Source organism: Typopeltis vanoorti, chromosome 25 (genome assembly GCF_054136105.1).
Source record: "Typopeltis vanoorti isolate ZY-2024b chromosome 25, IOZ_Tvanoo_1.0, whole genome shotgun sequence".
Classification (NCBI taxonomy): domain Eukaryota; kingdom Metazoa; phylum Arthropoda; class Arachnida; order Uropygi; family Thelyphonidae; genus Typopeltis; species Typopeltis vanoorti.
This window is the reverse complement of record NC_143573.1, coordinates 17,094,993-17,114,281: the sequence shown is the minus strand read 5'-3', so window position 1 is coordinate 17,114,281 and position 19,289 is coordinate 17,094,993. Positions and strand designations below refer to the sequence as shown.

Below are 19,289 nucleotides of genomic sequence, written 5' to 3'. Positions count from 1 at the left end.
TTTTTTTTCTTCATTTAAAGGAAAAGAGATTTATTTATTTTAAAAAAGCACATCTATTTGGAGCAGGCATAACAAGTTGCATCACAGTTTTTGTTTTTAACTTTACATCCCATGCAAGACTTTTGTCATGAATGGGAAGCTAGTTTACAAAAAAATGACATAAATAATCAAAATGTTGTGTATGTCGCTTTTTCAATATAGCTACCGAAAGTATATTTGTTTTAGGTATAAACTATCTATTGGAAGCATATTAAACGAAATGAAGGGATTAAAATGAATCTATTTTTATAATTTTTCTGTTCTGTTTTTTGAAATATCAAATGGGAAACTTGTGTCTCAGCATACCCAGTTAAGGAAGAAACAATATGCATCTGCTTTAACAGTTAGCAAGAGCAGAGTCTGGATCTAAAATAATATACATATTCTTATATGGAGCACATATCTCATTCCTTTGAAACAACATACAAACATACAAATTTATGTTTACTCTTCACAATACATAGTCACATATGCCTCCAGCACATGTATATACATATAGTGCAATGTCATTCTCAAGTATTAAAAATGCAAACGATGTCTACAATTAGTAATTTATAATTATAAAATATAAACATCTGCTGTTACACCAGATATAAAAAAAATACTAAACCTATATTTTAATATATAGCAGTTTCATCAAGTATTTTGCAGACGTCTTCTATTTCTGAATAACTGTCGGTTGGTAAATAATTTCTGAAACTGTGGCAAAATTTACATATTTAAGATCATTTTATGCATATGATATATACAGTGTGTGTGTGTGTATATACACACACACACACACACACACACACATATATACATATATATATATACACATACATATATATATATATATATATATATATATATATATACACACACATACACATGTGTACACACACACATATACACTCATTAATTTAGTAAAATATGAAAAATGAATAAAAAATGTAAGCAAAAAATTTTTTAAGTATGCTCAACAGTTCAGCACTAATCTCTTTCATGCATGTACATATTTTATGAATTTGCTCAAGGAGCTGTGACACATTAATACAGCAGGTTATTTTAAATACAAAATTGCATGATGATTCTTAGCACAAAAACTACTTTAAAACTAAGAAAATACAACTTTTAAGAAAAATTAAAGAGAAAATACATATTTTACATTTGTCTTATAGCAACACTCTACCCACCCTCAAAAGAGTAAGGATATATGAAAAAAAATATTGTGCATTGTATAAACACACATTATTATGGTCAATGAATAATGCAGTTCATATTCAACAGAGATCCTTAAAACAATTATACATCATAAAAACCAACATTTATAATAAAATCAGGTTTAATAATAATATAAAAATCTCATTTAAATCCAACCATGTGAAAGTCATACTATTATTTCCCACCAAACTGCAACTATCAACAGATGTATCCAGTAATGCAAAATTAGCTAAAATTTATTTTGCATTTATGTTTTGAACAGTTCATAACCAATTTTTTTATTTTTTATTTTTATATGTGCAAATTAAATGACTATGCAGCTTGCCATAAACCATATTATGTTAAAAAAAAAAAATCATTTTCTATAAGGTTGTGTATGAGCATGTGAATTTCCTTCTCTTGCTGCCAACTTAGTTTGCTGTTGCTCTAAAGTTCTTGGCATATTAACAGACAGGTTTGAAACAGCCGTTGCTCTTAAGTATGATCCATCCAAATGAGGATGACCAGAACACTTCTGATTTTTGTACTGGTTGCTGTTTTGCAGATGATTCCAAGAGGTTTGAGGAGTATTTTTTGTATTTTGTTGATGATGAATATTTTGTACCACATTTGTCTGACAATATGAAGTCTTACCATGAACTGCAGAGGAAAAAGGTGGGATATGAGATTGGGACTGTGATGAATGTCCTATCGGTACAGCCAACGAAGATGGATTAATTAGCTGGTGGCCAGTATGTCTTGTTTGCTGCCAACCAGTAAACATGTTCATTGATTTTACTTGGTCTGCACCATGCAGAAATCTGTCTCCTACAGCTGAAGTGGGCTCTGTTTGCCTCCTTTCTCGTCTCAGTCTTGGGCTATTTTGTGGATGCTCTCTAGCATTTGTTGTACCTGCAATTTTTAGGACATGAAACATTCTATGCAAATAAGTAACTAAATTATATTATATTACACATTACTTTATATATATATATATATATATATATATATGTCTGTGAAACATTTCACTTTTCCTTTGATGGAGCTACCATACTTATACCAATTGCACTAGTTGCATATATCAGACGCATCTGGAAACAAGTCCTGACTTGCAACAGCAATGCGAATTTTGATGGAGTCCCAACTTCCATACTGCTTTCTATTATAACATGGAAATTGTGACTGAAAAAACAGTAAGCATTGTACCCAACTTTGGATTTTTGGTTTTCTAAAGTTTATGCACAACGAATCCCTAAATTACCTATCAGAAAAGAACAAAAGATCTGAATATTCATCTGCAAGGACTTACTCCAGCAAGAATAATCCCTCCCCCCACCACATGCACACATTATTGCATATGATAAAATGTGAGTTCAACATTAGGTTGCTGAAATCATTCAACAGTCTCTGGAGTAGCCCTGTGATACATCATCTTTCATGAATAAGTTCAAAGAAATCATCTGTGGTTAAACACATGGCATCTGTGTTCTGGTATAAAGAGAATATTTTTTGTTTGTGGACTTCTTGGAGAGGGACATCATGAATAACTCAAGAGTAGTATATGGAAACATTAATGAAATTAAAACTTTGCATCTGGAGAGCTCATGCCAACAAAAATATGAATGAGATCCTTCTGCTTCACAACAATGCTTAGTCACACAGACAACTGCAGGCATGGGATGAACTGTTCCTTCCTGTTTTGCTTATGACCTGGAGATGGCACTTCTACTTCCACCTCTCTAGCCGTTTGAAGGATGCACTATGTGGATGACATTTGTTAGATGCAAAAAAGGAGTTTTACAGCATTAGTATATAGTGGCATCTCTTCAAATTATTATTATTATTTTTTTTTAAATGTGAATTTCACCCATGAAAGGCTATTAGTCTAGTACAGTGTTTCTCAACCTGTGGTCGGAGACAATAGGACAGGTTGTCCGCAGACAGACTTAAATTAAATAAATAAACATATATATTTTAATTATCCAAATAAAATTATTGAAATAAAATGGACATTCTGCCGCTACAACAATTTGTAGCGGCAGAATGACAAGTAATAAAAGAGGAGTGAAGTGAACAACAATATGAATTTATTGCTTCTGCCTTCCCTTGCTGTTTTGTCAGATTTGAAATAAACATGTGTTATCCTATTTCAACCAATTGTTTGTTCTTTATTGATTTTTATTACTGAAGGTTTTTCTCCTTCAACCAAGGCACAGTATATCTTCAGAAGTGCTAAGTGATACTTGGACAAAGTGGGTCATGAATTAACCCCAGTATTTATATATTTTTCAGAAATGTTTTTTAATAATGGAAAAGTGGCTTAGAACTAGGACTTTGAAAAGAAAAGCAAATGAAACAAGTGATGCTAACCTTAATTGTGATACATGTGTTCTAACAAGGAGTAAATCTGATACTATTAAAATAGAAGAAACAAGCAGTGCAAAGAAAAAATACAGTATAAAATATAACAGTTGATATTTGGAATTCAGGTTTACTTGGTGTGGAGATACAAGTGAACAGAAATCTCAATGTGTTTTGTGTTATGAAGTGTTGTTGAAGGAGTGCATGAAACCTGTGAAACTGATGAAAATATCCAATTGGCTTATTTTTCACATCATGATGTTTAGTTTCTAAGTGATATGAAAAATAAGCCAATTGAATTTTTTCAGCGACACTTAGGGACATTAAATTACGAGAAAGATATAGTGTTGCCCATGGGTTCGATTAATAGCAAAGTACTGGAAACATCCTAACTCTTAAGTTTGTGCATAGTGAAAACAAGGAAACGTCATTCTATCGGGGATAATTTACTACTTCCAGCTATAAATGTGGTAAAAACTATGTTTGGCAAAAAGTTACTAAAAGATGTTGATTTGATTCCTCTTTCAAATGACACTGTCAGTTGAAGAATTAATGATATGGCAGGTGACGTAGAATCTCAGTTAATTGAAAGAGTTAAGAAGAGCTCTTATTATGTGTTACAGGTAACGCAGTTAGCCTAGTGGCTTTGCGCTTCGCAATCATATGCCTGGGGAAGGAGTGTCCTGGGTTCGATTCCCGTCGCGACACGAGGAGCATAAGGATCTTCTTCAGCCATAGCCAAGTTAGCCGGTCTTGGGCGTGGACAGCAGGATTTTCCCCCCTAGTTTATCTAGGGTTTTTCATCCCACAAGCAGGCAAAACAGCCCATGAACACACACACGGATCTACAGACAAAAATACTTACCACCCCATGAGGGGGCTCAACTCACTCCAATAGGGACGGGAGAGAAAAGGGAGGAAACACCATATGAATAAATAAATAAATTATGTTACAAATAGACGAGACTGCTGATATTACAAATGATGCGCAGTTAATATGCTATGTAAGATATGAGCATGATAACAACATTCATGATGATATTCTGTTTTGTAGAACTTTGTCATCTCAAATAACTGGCAAAGAAATATTTCACACCTCTCAATAATTACAAATACACAAAGGGATCCAGTGGGAAAAATGTATGGGCTTCTGTTCGGATGGAGCTCGTGCCCTTACGACAAGCATAGTGGGGTTGTTTCTAAGGTCAAGGAAGTAGCTCTGGATATGAATTGGGTACATTGTTTCATACATAGGGAAGCGTTAGCCTCCAAAGGAATGCCACCAGAATTTAAAACTGTGCTATACAACCATAAAGCTAGTTAATTTTATTAAGGCTTGACCATTAAATAACAGGTTATTTTCAGTACTCTGTGATGAAGTGGGCAGTGAATATATATATACTTTTCCTTCATTCTGAAATTCGCTGGCTTTCCAGGGGCAAAGTACAAGGTTATTTCAATTAAGGCACGAAGTTTTATTGTTCGTAAATGAATGTAATTCTGATTTTGCATCACTCCTTGTTGAGGAAGCAAGGTTATCAACACTATGTTATCTTTCAGACATTTTTTCAAAATTAAATGAACTAACTCTCTCCCTTAAGGGAAATTCTTTAAGTGTTCTTGATGCCTACAACAAAATAAAGGTATTTGAAAAAAAACTGGTGTTATGGATTAATCATGTAAACGGCAGACAATTTGCACCTTTTCCAACGTTGGAATCCTTTTTAGTGAAAATGATATTTTTGTTGATTCTGAGTTTCTGGAAAGGGTTTGTGACCACCTCAATACTATGAAACAGAATTTTGAAACATATTTTCCGAATAACTTTTATAAGAAATTTGTGTGGGTTCGCGATCAATTTCAGGCTTACAGTCACGAGAATGACCTTTCGTTATTGAAAAAAGAACAGTTAATTGAGCTTTCAAGTGACAGTGGGCTTAAAATACAACTCCATGATCTTGGTTTGGTTCGATTCTGGATCTTGCCTTCAGTGAGAAGTGAATTTCCCGAATTATCTGAAGAAGCATTGAAAATCATCATGCAGTTTTCCACAACCTATCTTTGTGAGAAAAGATTTTCATCATGCCTTCAAATAAAAACAAAATACAGAAATCGTCTTAGTGTGTGTGCTGATCCTTGACTGAAGGTGATCAATATTGATACAGATATCCAGCAACTCTGCAAGGGCCGAGAAGCTCAACCATCTCATTAAAAGTAAGTAGTAACATAATTATATCATATTATTTATTTATTTAATAGAAATTAAAACTTTGTTCAATGATGATACACTTCTAATCGTTTACTTCCAATTTAATTAATTATGTTTCCATATGTATTCAAAACATGCTTATAGATTTATGATATAAATAAGTTGGGAAGGGTTATCAGTAATAGTGCAGATGTGGCAGCCCTGCAAGAGGATTTGAATAAACTAGACAGATGGGCAAATAAATGGGGTTGTCAGTTCAATGCAGCAAAATGTGAAGTCTTGAGATTTGGGATGATGGGAGGATGCGTACTCAATTGGAGGAGCTGTACTGGAGGAGGTAGAGGAGACAACAGATCTGGGGGTGATGATTGATAGAAATCTGAAATTCAGGGAGCATATTACAAAGGTGGTGAGGGTAACTCAGAGGATTGCTGCAATACTGAGAAGGACGCTGACCTGCAGAGATAAAAGAGTTATCATTCCATTGTATAAGGCCCTGATCAGACCACACTTAGACTATTGTTCTCAGATTTGGTCCCCATGATTTGAAGGGGATAAATTGACTGTGGAAAGGGTACAGAGGCAGATAACAAAGATGGTTTCAGGACTGTACAATATGAGTTATGAGGATCAACTGAGGAAATGTGGACTGCAGAGTTTGGTGGATAGAAGAAGGAGAGGTGATATGATCGAAACTTTTAAACTGTTGAGAGGTAGTTACAGGGTAGACATTGGAGAGTTCTTTCACTTGGTGGAATGGCAGGAAGAAGTGATGACAAGGGGCCATCTCTGGAAGTTACGAAAGGAGGCTGTGCGCAAGAGGGTGAGGAGTGGTTTCTTTGCATGAAGGGTGGTTGAACCTTGGAATGCATTGCCTGAGAGATTGGAGTGGGGACAGTTAATGGGTTCAAGGAGTGGTATGATAGACTTTGTATTTCCTAAAAACGACCGCCCACGATGAGTCTTTTGACTCCATAGAGACCTGGATAATAATAATAAATGGCACAGTTTTTCCCAAATGTTGGGAAAATCTATGTGGCAATCCCCACATAGGTTTTTTAAAAAATTACATAACTTAGTGGTCCATAGAATTGTTTTAAGCAGTTTCCTAGCCCTTGGGCTTAGAAATGTTGAGAAATGCTGGCCTAGTACTGTGAATAGGTTAGATGCTCCAGAAACTCTGCTCTAGAGACCAAACACAAAACATTTTCAAGTCACTTCAGGCTTCCAAGTAAGCAGGGTGGTGGTCTTACACTGTGTAATGAAATTCATCTGTCATGGATGTGTTGTGGTAGACATTCACAACACATCCATGCTCGTGGTGGAATTCAAACTCCTAGCTTGTTGGTGAGTGGATATGCCAACAGCTAAGCCAGGAAGACTGGCAAATGTATATTATAGTTGATGAAGACTTCACAGAAGAATAGCTTTCCATTTGTGAATGATGTTACGAGCTTTCCTTATAAATCTCAGTGCCAGTGGAATTGGAATTATATTTTCTGAAAAGAAGCATTACTTTTATAGTGCTACTTTCATATATTATATTTGTTATGATTGCTGGATAAATCAGGATACTCATAAAAAAACATCAAAAAAAATTTTTTTTTAGAGTCTAGTGACCCTTGGGTCATATAATGCACTAAACTAAACATCAAGGCAATTCTAAAGCCTACTATTGTAATATAATTATAATAATTAAAAAAAAAAGATGTTTCATATTCTATATACGGAATGCAGATTATGAGAGAATGTGCTGCTGGAAAAATGAAAGGAATGAAGCATTGGTAAATGAGGAAAACAGCAATGTTGAGGTGAAGAAAGAGGCTTGATTTGTTTGGCATTACAGCTAAAGCAACTACGGTTATGATGTCAGTATATCTCTCTTTTAATTATCTATGTTCTCCAGCCCTTTTACCTGTTTATAGTATAAAAAATCCAAGTTTCTAGGAAAGAAACTCTGCAACCTCTGTATGAGACCAACTAATTAATTCATGAAAAGCTAAACTCAGTTCGTTTCAACCATGGAAAACTGTCATATCATCCTTGTGAATGTTCTACAGAAGTGCATATAATGAAAGAAATAATGGACTTATGCAGAGTCTTACAATGAACAAAGTGTGAGTATAAGTAGCTGGAAAAATGTCTGATGAATAGTATTTGCAGAGAAGAGAATGAAAGGCACAGTGTGAAAGAAAAGAAAGGAAAACATGAAAGAGTCTGCATGAGAAAGAACATAGTGTAGTACATAGGTCTTGAGGTTTGGGACACACCGATGGGACTCTGCATACTCTATGGGAGGAGTTAAACTGGAAGTAGGGGAGACAAGAGATCTGGGGTTGATGATTGATAGAAACCTGAAATTTAGGGGACATATTGCAAAGGTAGTGAAGGTAACACAGAGGATTGCTGCAATAATGAGAAGGACACTGACCTACAGAGATAAAAGAGTTATCATTCCGTTGTATAATACTCTGATCAGACCACACTGAGACTATTGTTCTCAGATCTGGTCCCCAGGATTTGAAGGGGATAAATCAACTGTGGAAAGGGTACAAAGGCAGATAACAAAGATGGTGTCAGGACTGTACAATGTTAGTTATGAGATCAGCTGAGGGAGTGTGAACTGCAGAGTTTTGTGGATAGAAAGAGAGGTGATATGATTGAGACTTTTAAACTGTTGAGAGGTGGTTACAGGGTTGACATTGGGGAGTTCTTTCACTTGGTTGAACAGTAGGGAGTCATGAAAAGGAGACATCCCTGGAAATTACAGAAGGAAGCTGTGAGAAAGAGGGTGAGGAGTGGTTTCTTTGCATGGAGGGTAGTTGAACCATGGAATGCATTGCCTGATAGAGTGGTAAGAGTGAGAACAGTCAATGTGTTTAAAGAGTGGTATGATAGACTGTGTGTTTCCTAGGAGGAACCTCCCTCGATGCATCTTGATAGACTTGTGTTTCTTAGAAAGGACATCCCACGATGAGTCTTTTGACTCCATGGAGGCCTGAATAATAATAATAATATTCCATGATCAGAAGTGTACATGATGAGAACAATGACAAAACTGAGTTACTAAGGAGAAAAGATAAAGATGTAAGTAATGCAGTTAAAATGTAAACAAAGAAGTAGAAGAGATACTGTTACCCATCAGATCATTTGTACTTTTACTGCAAATGATCTGATGGGTAAAAAGCATGGAATGAGCAAACTATTGGAAGAAGTGAAAATATGAGTGAAAGAGTAAAGATTATAAATCTATTGCTGTTCTGCAGTGTGATAACAATAAACTGAATTTATTGTACAGGAAGAATTTATACACTCTTCCTACACAACCATGTATTTGGCTCATTTGCTATTGTAGCGAGTATCTATGCCAGGGGTTTCCAACCCTATGCCCGCGGGCACCATGGTGCCCGTCGACTAATTTGTGTGTGCCCGCAGCTGTTCAACTGTGTGCCGTATAGTTTGAAATAATCATGCAACAATTTATGGCATGCTATATGACGCATGCGTTAATGACACATGACGAGTATTAAATGCATACAATGTAAAGTAGACGTGCATTCGAAGTTGTTCATTCCAGTTTAAGAACTGGAATATCATCGTATTCTCCTAATTATGAAGCACTGGCCAATGAAATGCTGTGCCAAAGATCACACTAACTTACATATATATATTTAAATTTTTATATAATGTAAACTTTGTATGTATTCATTTAACAAATGAATTAAAAAAATTTGCTTGAAAAAATAGATGGTGCCCGTCGCCCTATCGGTATTTTAGAATGTGCTCTAGGAAACAAAGAGGTTGGGAACCCCTGATCGAGGCTTTAGGTTCTGGTTTACATTCAATCTGCACTTTAATGGAATAACATAGAGCACAAAAGAAATAATTAAACAACAGGTTTAATCATTTGTAACCATTTGTAAATCACAGGAAGCCACTGTAACCAATGGTTACAAAGCCAAAAAAATCTACAAATTACCTCCCTTCCACCTCCCTCTCAACATAAAGACTACAGTAATGCCATTTCCTATATCCAGGGCACTTCTGAAAAAATAGCTAGAACTTTGAAGAAATATAATCTCTGCACCGCTTTCAAACTTTATTTGAAATTGGCTTCCCTTCTCTATTCCAGGCATTTACAAGGTTCCTTGTTCTTGCAAATTATCATATTATGGTCAGAATGGGAGACCTGCTAACATCCACCTAGAAGAACATAAAAAAATACATCTCCTGCCACAACTATGGTTGATCAGGTCTAGCAGACCATGCCTTGGATACATTGCAGTAAATCCAAACTGCAGTAAATCCTCCATTTCAGTAAATACAAACTTGAAAGACTCTTTTTTAGAATCTGCAACAGACTTAAAATACCAGACTAATCATAATAAATATGATTGTATTAAACTTCCCAAAATTTGGGAAATTTTAATTCTTAGGCCTCCCACCCAACATCTAAGGCTAGCCAACAGCACCCAAGAAGGGCACCCCTGATAGGACTTGAATCTTTATGTATTCTGTCTCATTTCTTCCACTCATTGTTTTTTTTGTGTGTTATTACAATTTTAACATTGTGTTGTTGATGATGTCTTTGTGATTGAGACAAAATACTGAAATCAATTAAGCCTATTGTTTAATTATTTCTCTTTGTGCTGTATATTATTCCATTAAAGTGCAACATAAATGGATAGTACCATAATTTTATTAGCTGTGCTACATTATTTTTATTATCTTAATGAGGGCAAAAATTAAACGAAGATGATGAATAAAAATTACAGGAGGACTCAAGCAGGCTGACAATATGGGCAAAGGATAAATGCTGCCAATTCAATGTTGCAGATTGTAAGTAGATGATCATGAGCTGAGAAATGTTTAGTGGTCAAATTTTTATCATTAATCTGCACTAAATGGGAGTTAAGGCAGTGTATCATGTTGAAGGGACTGCTCCACAAGAAACTAATGGGTCAGGCTCCAGAAGTGATGGTGGAGAGAGAGAGAAAGTTAAAGTTCTTCAGTAAACATATCCTGAAAGCAGATAAAACAGCATGTATTATCATCTGGATGTTGAAACAAATGATGAGTAGGGAAGATAAGGAAGTTAGTGTCTCTTTTTATAATACTGGAATGATCATATCCGAACTAATATGCTACACTACAATCACCTGTTTTGTGGATAATCATGAAACAGATGGAGATATGACCAGTGATGACGGAAATATGACCAATGAGAATAGAATTAAGGTTTGTTTGCAGGTTGCAACATGGCTGATATAGGCAAGGAAGTGGTGGTGGTGGGGAGAGGGAACAGTGTGCAGAAACATATAAGGGGTTATTTAAAGATAGATGCAAAAGAAATTTTTCAATACATGACAAGAAAACAAGATGTAACACATGGAAAGTAAAAATCATTTTTTACTTTCATTGCCAACTACCCTCTTACTCGTGGTTAGTAATGATTTTTGCTTGAGGACTAAGTGAAATGGAAAGATATAAGTGTATTGTCAGTAATTGTGTGAATAAGGATTAAGACTTGCTACCTGTGATGGTCCTAAGATTTCGTGGAGATTCCCAGATGCTAATTATGATATTCATCTATCTATTCACTGGACAACATCAGATGCTGTGTGGTCACTCTCTTACTTGGTAATGTGCCACACCAGTCCTCACCAGGTTTTCCTGTTGTATGCTTTTCTGAAGGCATCAACTCTCTCTCTGAAAATGAATCACTCAACACATCATTCATCCATCTATCTCACTGAGGGTCTATCCCTTCGTCTAGGTGTTAGGTTTTAGAAAATATTTTGAACTATTTAAACATTGAATAGCTTGTCTATTATATATATGTGGACATGTTTTGCCTATTAAGTAAATACAGTCTTGATAGACCATTAAGACCTGATGTATTGAAATAAGAAAAATATAAATTAAATAACTATTTCTAAGTGAAATAAAATAAATTCTAATGTACTTCCACATCATTTTGGAGAAAAAAAAAAGAAAGGAAAAAGAAACTATAAATATGCAATTGTCATACTTTATTTTTGTGACAAAACTAAACTTATAAGAATGAAACATTCTGCTATCTTAAAGTACCATTATAGGAATGTGATTGATGCTAGAAGTGTTACCATTGTCCTCTGGGAAAAATTTTTGTCATTAGAATATCTGCACTAAATGGGAGTTAAGGCAGTGGGCTAAAGTTTATTAAAAATTAAACTATCACTCTTTAAGAATTAAGAGTTTTTCTGGACTCAGTCTCTTCCAGAAATAGTCTTCATGATTAAAAACTTATATCTTATGCAATAACTTCACATTCTTTCATCTGATAAAGTAATAATTTTCTAAGTAAGCTGAAATTGTCCACTTTTAGGTTATAAACATATATATATATATTTCTTTTATGGTAGTATAACTAGTCTGTCTGAAATATTGAGTTCTACATCGACAAGACAATGCTTATAATGATTCTTGTGGGTATTTCTTTATCTTAGATAAGTTAAAACTCTACTGAATGGTTTGTAAACTGTTCTCATTTTGTGATGTTTTAGAAGGTAGCCTAATTTATCAGGTGTTATATAAGATAGGAATTCATATTTATGAATTTAGAGACACAAAACACACGCGTTGAAAAGATTATTTTACTGATTAATAATAAAATAATAACTTGACGTTTCGACCCCTGTATTGAGATTATCATCAGAAGGATACATGTGTATAAGAACCAAGCTACATGCTGTTGCACTCTATACAGGTAAATTACATCTAAGTTGTTAACTAATCTTTTTTCTCAGCCTGCCCTCTAGTGATTAAAAAAAAAAACTACAATAAACTCCGTACTAGGATTCTTCTGGAATTATACAGTTCATATTGTTATATTACGATTATCTTCTGGATTTGTACAGTAAGGTTGCTATTAAATGTTCAGGGAAAAAAAAAAAAAAAAAACACTTCAAGTCTTCTTGTGTTGAGATTTTTCTTTGTGGTTGCTATGAAGGTTGCAGATGGGTCCTCCACATTCTTGGAATGGTTAGACCAACCATCATTTTTATTCAGATTCATATCATGTTTGAGCATTTCACATGCTTCCTTGAATTTCCGTTCGAGCCAGGTTTTGGTGCAGTGTAGGGACTTGGTACCTTTCAAATCAATTCTGTTTGTCGTTATCCAAATTGTTGTTTGTGTTCATCCTTCCTGATTGGGATGGTTTGCCCTGTTTCCCCTATGTATGGTATGTTACATGTGCATTGTATTTTGTAAACCCCTGGGTGGGCTAGGTGTGGCAGAGGATCCTTGGAAGAACTGAGTAGGTGTCTTAATTTTGTCGGGGGTTTAAAGGTGGTTTTGATGTTGTATTTGTGTAGTGTTCTGTCTATTTTTTCGGAAATGCCTCTAACATATGGTATAGCAATAGCATTCTTGAAATTTTTTTTTGTTATTAGTGGTATCTTTGTGGAGGATCTTGTGAATGGTTTTTATACTGTATCTATTTTTTATAAAGGTATGTTTGATGGTCTCATATTCATGGGTAAGAGCTTGTTCATTTGAACAAACAGTTTGAGCTTTGTGTTTAAGGGTGCTTATGACCCCTAGTTTTTGTGTTGGGTGGTGATAAGAAGTTTTGTGTATATATACTGGCCTGTGCATGTAGGTTTGCGGTAAACTGAGAAGGAGAAACAGCCTGAAGGAAGACGTGTGACAAGTGTGTCTAGGAACCGAAGAGAGTTGTTTTTTTCTATTTCAATGGTGAATTGGATGCGTTTGTGTTGTTTGTTCAGGTGGCTAAGGGATGAATTTAGTGCTTTGTGGCCATGGGGCCAAATGACAAAAATATCGTTGACATATCTGAGCCAAATTTTGGTTTTAGGCAAGCCGACTCTAGAGCTCATTGTTCAAAGTCTTCCATATAAAAGTTCACTATTGGGGGGGGGGGGGGAGCCCATGGCTGTACCCTCTTTTTGAAGGTAAAAATTGTTTTGCCACACGAAATATCCAGAGCAGAGTACGTGGGCAAAGAGGACTGTGATGTCGTGTGAAAATATGTTCTGTAAGAGCAAGATAGTATCACTGATTGGGACATTGGAGAAAAGGGAAGTTATGTCAAAGTTGACTAAGAGATCTTGGTCATTGAGTGTAATGTTTTTAATTTTGCTTATGAAATGTTGTGTATTTTTTATGTAGGAAGGGGAACGACCAACCAATTCCTTGAGTGTGGCCGCTAATTTTTTGGCTAAGTGGTAATTTGAGCTGTCGATTCCTTCCACAATTGGACGTAATGGTGTGTCTGTTTTGTGTACTTTGGCAGGCCATAAATTCTGGGTGCGCGGGCATATAAGATAGGAAGATGATGTATACATAATTGGGTTTGATGTTACTTCCACTCATTTTGGTAAAAGTATTTTTTTATTTATTTTAGCCATTTTGTTTGAAAATTCCTTTTAGAATCTGTTATTCCAGGTGCATTACTGGTCTTCATATGCTCTATTCTGGAGGTAAAATTTAAAAAATGTCCAATTTCTGGGGAGCTGATGAACTGTGGCATACAGCTATCTGCCAGTAGGCGCAAGTTTCCAAACTTGTGATGTGTGTTATAATAAGGAACAAGCAAATTTGAGGTTCCTTCTTTTTTCCATTCAAAGATAAAATGGAGTACAGGTTGGATACTCTTAAAGATTCAGAGAGCCTGGAAGACACCATCTGTACAATTCAACCAGAATTTGGGTGTGAGAGGATGCTGTATTCAAAGTTTCAAAAGATTCCCTGTATGAAGTAGGGTAGGATGTATTGAATTACACCTAGAGCACTAACTATGGCAAAGACCAGCATATTAAGTCTGTTAAGTGGATGCGTTCTTCTGGACAGTTCTGTCAATAAAAAAGCCAAAGTTTCAAGAAGAAAAACTACCATTTCTATATGATATTAACTAACTGATCTTCACTTGAAAAGCATCCATAACAGTTCTTCATGTTCTAGATAGGATTTGAACCCAAGTCTTTCATAAATTAAATATGCCAAGAAATTATGTTCATGGTTTCATCCTTTATTCAAGTGTAAGCAAACTAAGTTTATGCATGAAGTAATTCAGATGCAAACCAAGAATATAATTTCTTGGCATCTTTAATTTATAGTATAACCAAGTGAAAAAACTTTCAACACGGTGTGTTTGTTTTGTATCTTTAGCAGGCCGCAGATTCTGGGAGCACGGGCATAATGCTGTATCAGTTTTTTAATTGTTTCCTCTGGCCATGTGATCACTGACTTGATTAATTTTGTTGTTTTCTTTTTGATGCAGTTTGTAGGGTTGTAGTTAACCATTTGTTACTTGTTGTGGCAGGATACCATTTGGTTCATTTTTTCTATGTATGCTGTCTAATCAAGGTAACGGTACCATTGCCTTTATCCACTTTGGTAATAATGACGTCTTGGTATTTCTTAAAGATTTAAGGGCTAATTTTTCTGTTTTTGTTAAATTGCAACTTAGCTGTTTATCGGAATGTGGTATGTAGGATGTTTCCATTTGTATTTTATTGGCTATATTGGATGGGAGGGATTTAAGACCTCTTTCAACATGGTAAATGAAATCAAGTTTGTTTACTGACCTAAGTAAGTACTTCGGTCAGTAAACAGCTTCTAAGTACTTATTAGAAAGAAATTGTATGAGGGTGTGATTAGGAAAATGAGAAGAGACTTTATGCTTGGAGAGTGGTAAGCAGAATGCATAACCTGAGAGTACGCTAGGTGGAGTTTAATACATGGTTAAACAACTACTGTGTGTGATAATGAAGATTCTTCCCACACTGAGTTTTTGACTCTATGGAAGACAGAGGATAATAATAACATACTTCACTATATGTATTTACAGCTAATAAATGGATAGTGTGTCTATTTTAACATTCGAACATTTAACATTTGAAACAATTACTTACTTGCTCTCCAGTCTCTGTCTTTAGAATTTCTTTGTTTATCATTCCATTTTCGCCATTTTTTTTCCTTAAAATTTAATTCATTACCACGTCTTCTTGGACAGTCTTTTACCATATGACCTATCCTGCCACATGCACGACAACCTCTGTCATTTGGAGGGTTGTGACCTTGCATTAACACAGTTCTATTAAAGAGATGCTCCTAGAATAAAAGTCACTTTTTTATATCAGTTTGTAAAAAATCAAAAGTATAAAAAAATAATAAAAATAAAATAACACAATAGATGTACAAAATGACATACACAAGATGATATAACACAGACATTTAATTTTGTACTGTAAGACCTGTAAAACAGATTGTATGCAAGCCATCCAAGTTGGCAATAAAATATTTCCATCATTAAAACAACATATAATGAAGGGAGCAGAGGGTTTGAATGCTCAATACAGTGATAACATCTAAGGTTTTGTCTGTAACCAAAGTACTACTTTACTTTGGAATAGGGCGAATGATCATACAGTGTTGACTTTGGCATTTTCATTCAGGATATATATACACTGTATATATATTTAGCAGTTGGTTTGCAGGAAATTACTGATGCTAGGGACTTGGGAATAATGGTGAACAACAAGTTCAGAGGGCATATTGCAAAAGTTGGTAAAATTGTTCAATGAATTACCGTATATTTCGGCGTACAAGTCGACCTTATACGCCAGGTCGATATTGGAATTTTTGGAGTTTTTATAGTATACTCGTCGTATAAGTCGACTCGAAAAATTTCTTTAAAAATAAAAATTATGACAGTTTTTAAGTGAAATTTTTATACAGGCGTCAACCACTAGGATCATAGGTGCCTTTTTAGTCCTTCCATTCTTTGTTTTAGCAAAAGATATAAAATACCTAGTTGACAAAAGAAATTTTATTTCGTATTGACCAGTTGACCAATAGTGAACTAACGTGCAATGGCTCCTTTTAAAAGAATGAAATATGATGCTAGTTTTAAGTGCAAAGTGATTAAATTTGCAAAAGAAATTACTAACTGTGTTGCTCCATGTCAGTTCGGAGTAGACGAAAAACTAGCTCGCGATTGGAGAAAAAACGAAACTTTAATAATGAAAATGCCAAAAAATAAGTGCACATTACAGAAAGGAATTTGTAAGTAGCCTATTCCGGAAAATAATGTTGCGGATTGGGTTCGAGAAAATCACCAAAATGGACTCATTATAACAAGAAATAATATTCGTTTATTTGCTTTTGAAGTGGGGCAAAGCAAATAAAAAGGACAGTAAAAACTTGAGTTGGTGTAGCCGGTTTATGGAAAGGAAAAATTTGACTAAAAACTAAAATCACAAAGAAGCTGCCAAAGGATATGGATGACAAGTTATTAAGTTTTTAAAGATTTATAATTGCTAAAAGAAAGCAAAAAAATTATTTATTGTCTCAAATCGGAAATATGGATGAAACTCCAGTTATGTTTGACATGATCGGGAATAGAACAGTAGAATGGAAAGGAAGTAAAACTATTTCTTTAAAAACAACTGAACATGAAAAAAGCCGTTTCACAGTTGTACTTGCTTGTATGGCTGATGGTGCTACATTAAAACCTATGATAATTTTTAAAAGAAAAACAATGACAAAGATCAAAATTCCAAGAAACGTTTTTGTCCATGTTCATGAGAATGGTTGGATGGACGAAGCAGGAGTTAAGCTGTGGATAAAAAATATTTGGAATACACGACAAGGTGCATTAAATAATCCAAACAGTCTTTTAGTATGGGACATGTTCAAATCCCATTTAAGGAGAGCACAAAATCTTTATTAAGAGAGAATAATACCAATATGGCAGTGATTCCAAGTGGGTTAACTTCACTAGTGCAACTATTAGATGTTTGTATAAACAAACCATTTAAAGACAGTTTAATGGAATGAAATAAATAAAATAGAAATAAAAACAGTGGAATGCGTGGATGCAAGAAGGAGAGAAAAGTTACACTATAGGAGGACAAATGCGACTTGCATCTTTGGTAACTATGTGTGAATGGGTAGCGAAAGCATGGGATGAAATAAAACCAGATAAAGTAATAAAATCTTTTAAAAAATGTGCTATATCTAACAAATTAATGGCTTGGAAGATGATTTTGTTTACAATGATGATGAAATTGATGCTAAATCTGATGGAGAAAACGAATACAATTTATGTGACGATATACCGGAAGAAATTACAGAACCAGAGTACAATGAACTTTTCATACATTCAGACAGTGAAAATTAAATTTTAATTATGTAGTTACCTACCTATTTTCTTTTGTAAATAAATAATTATATAACATGCAAATAATTTTTCTGTAAATAAATTTGATATAACTTGAAATATTTTTACTTATTTACCCTTTTTGTATATTGCTAATAAATTTAACAGAGTATGATACATACTAGTTTTTTCTTGGAAAGCAATCAATTTTTAACCCGGCGTATAAGTTAACCTAAAAAATTTAGTCCTTTTTTTCAATGCTGAAAAGTCGACTTATATGCCGGAATATACGGTACTTGGATGTTGAAAAACAAGCTAACAAGTAAAAAATAAGGAAGTTATTATACCTTTTTATAAGGCTATGATTTGGCCACATCTTGACCACCGCACACAGATTTGGTCACCTGGGTTTCTTGTGGCCTCCATGAGATGGTCAAAATGATTCAGAGACAAGTGACCAAGATGGTGACAGATCTGTGGAATACTCCCTATGGGGATAGGTTGAAGGCTTGTGGGTTACAAAGTTTAGTTGCTAGGCAGAAAAAAGGGGAAATGATAGAAACTTTTAAGATATTAAAAGGGTTATATAAAAATGGTGCAAACGAAAATTTTCAATATATGACAAATAGAGAACTAGGGGCCATCTGTGGAAGTTCTGTAAGAGTGTGGGTAGTAGGGGTATGTGGACCAGATTTTTTGCGTCGAGAGTGGAATGGATTGCCAGAATCGATTGTGAGTTCCCTTGTAAAAACTCGATGTTGATTAAAAAATTCCAAAGCACATAAACATCGATTTTTTACATAGCTGAAGTCCCATGAGAACTGTAAATAACCTTGTTTGTTTCTATGTATATTTTGCAAAATATTGATGTAGTTAACCCTGTGGGAAGTGAATGTATTTACTGTTTTAACATAGAAAACAAAGGCAATGCTTTCCCAGGGGAACTTTGTATATGTATATAATTATGTGTAAGAGTGCATGAAAAGTTGTTCACTAGTTTTGTATATAAGAGTTGCTTACTCTGCTAACACCTTTAAAGATAGTATGTAAGAGTGCTGCTAGGTTTAGAAAAGTTTCCGCGGTCCCGAAAGGAGAAGCAAAGTATCAAAGAGGTCTGCTAGCGCCCGGCAAAATACGATCAAAAGATTGCATGGAGGAGAACAAAGAGCGGGTTAAACTTAAAAGAAGATAAAAGAGTCATGCCGAATTCTTTGGGGTTTACTACCCTTAATGCAAGGATACGAGATCGCAAAATAAAAGGGACTGAGCCAAGCATAAGGGGTTTCCCGGTTCCAGTCGCCAGAAGGAGGATGTTAAATTGTGAATGAA

At 34.8% G+C, this 19,289-nt stretch overlaps 1 protein-coding gene across 3 annotated transcripts in view; it reads right to left on the bottom strand.

Moving 5' to 3' along the window:
• Positions 1-907: 907 nt before the first annotated feature.
• Positions 908-19,289, bottom strand: part of LOC150092574 (terminal uridylyltransferase 4-like) — a 583,753-nt gene continuing 565,371 nt past the window's right edge. For all 3 annotated transcript variants that reach the window (XM_090414413.1, XM_090414412.1, XM_090414414.1), the window contains exons 24-25: positions 15,712-15,910; positions 908-2,133 (exon numbers count right to left, since the gene is read on the bottom strand). In XM_090414413.1, coding sequence (XP_090270539.1) covers positions 1,598-2,133; positions 15,712-15,910 — 735 coding nt within the window. In that variant the 3' untranslated portion in view covers positions 908-1,597. The remainder of the gene's footprint in view (positions 2,134-15,711; positions 15,911-19,289) is intronic.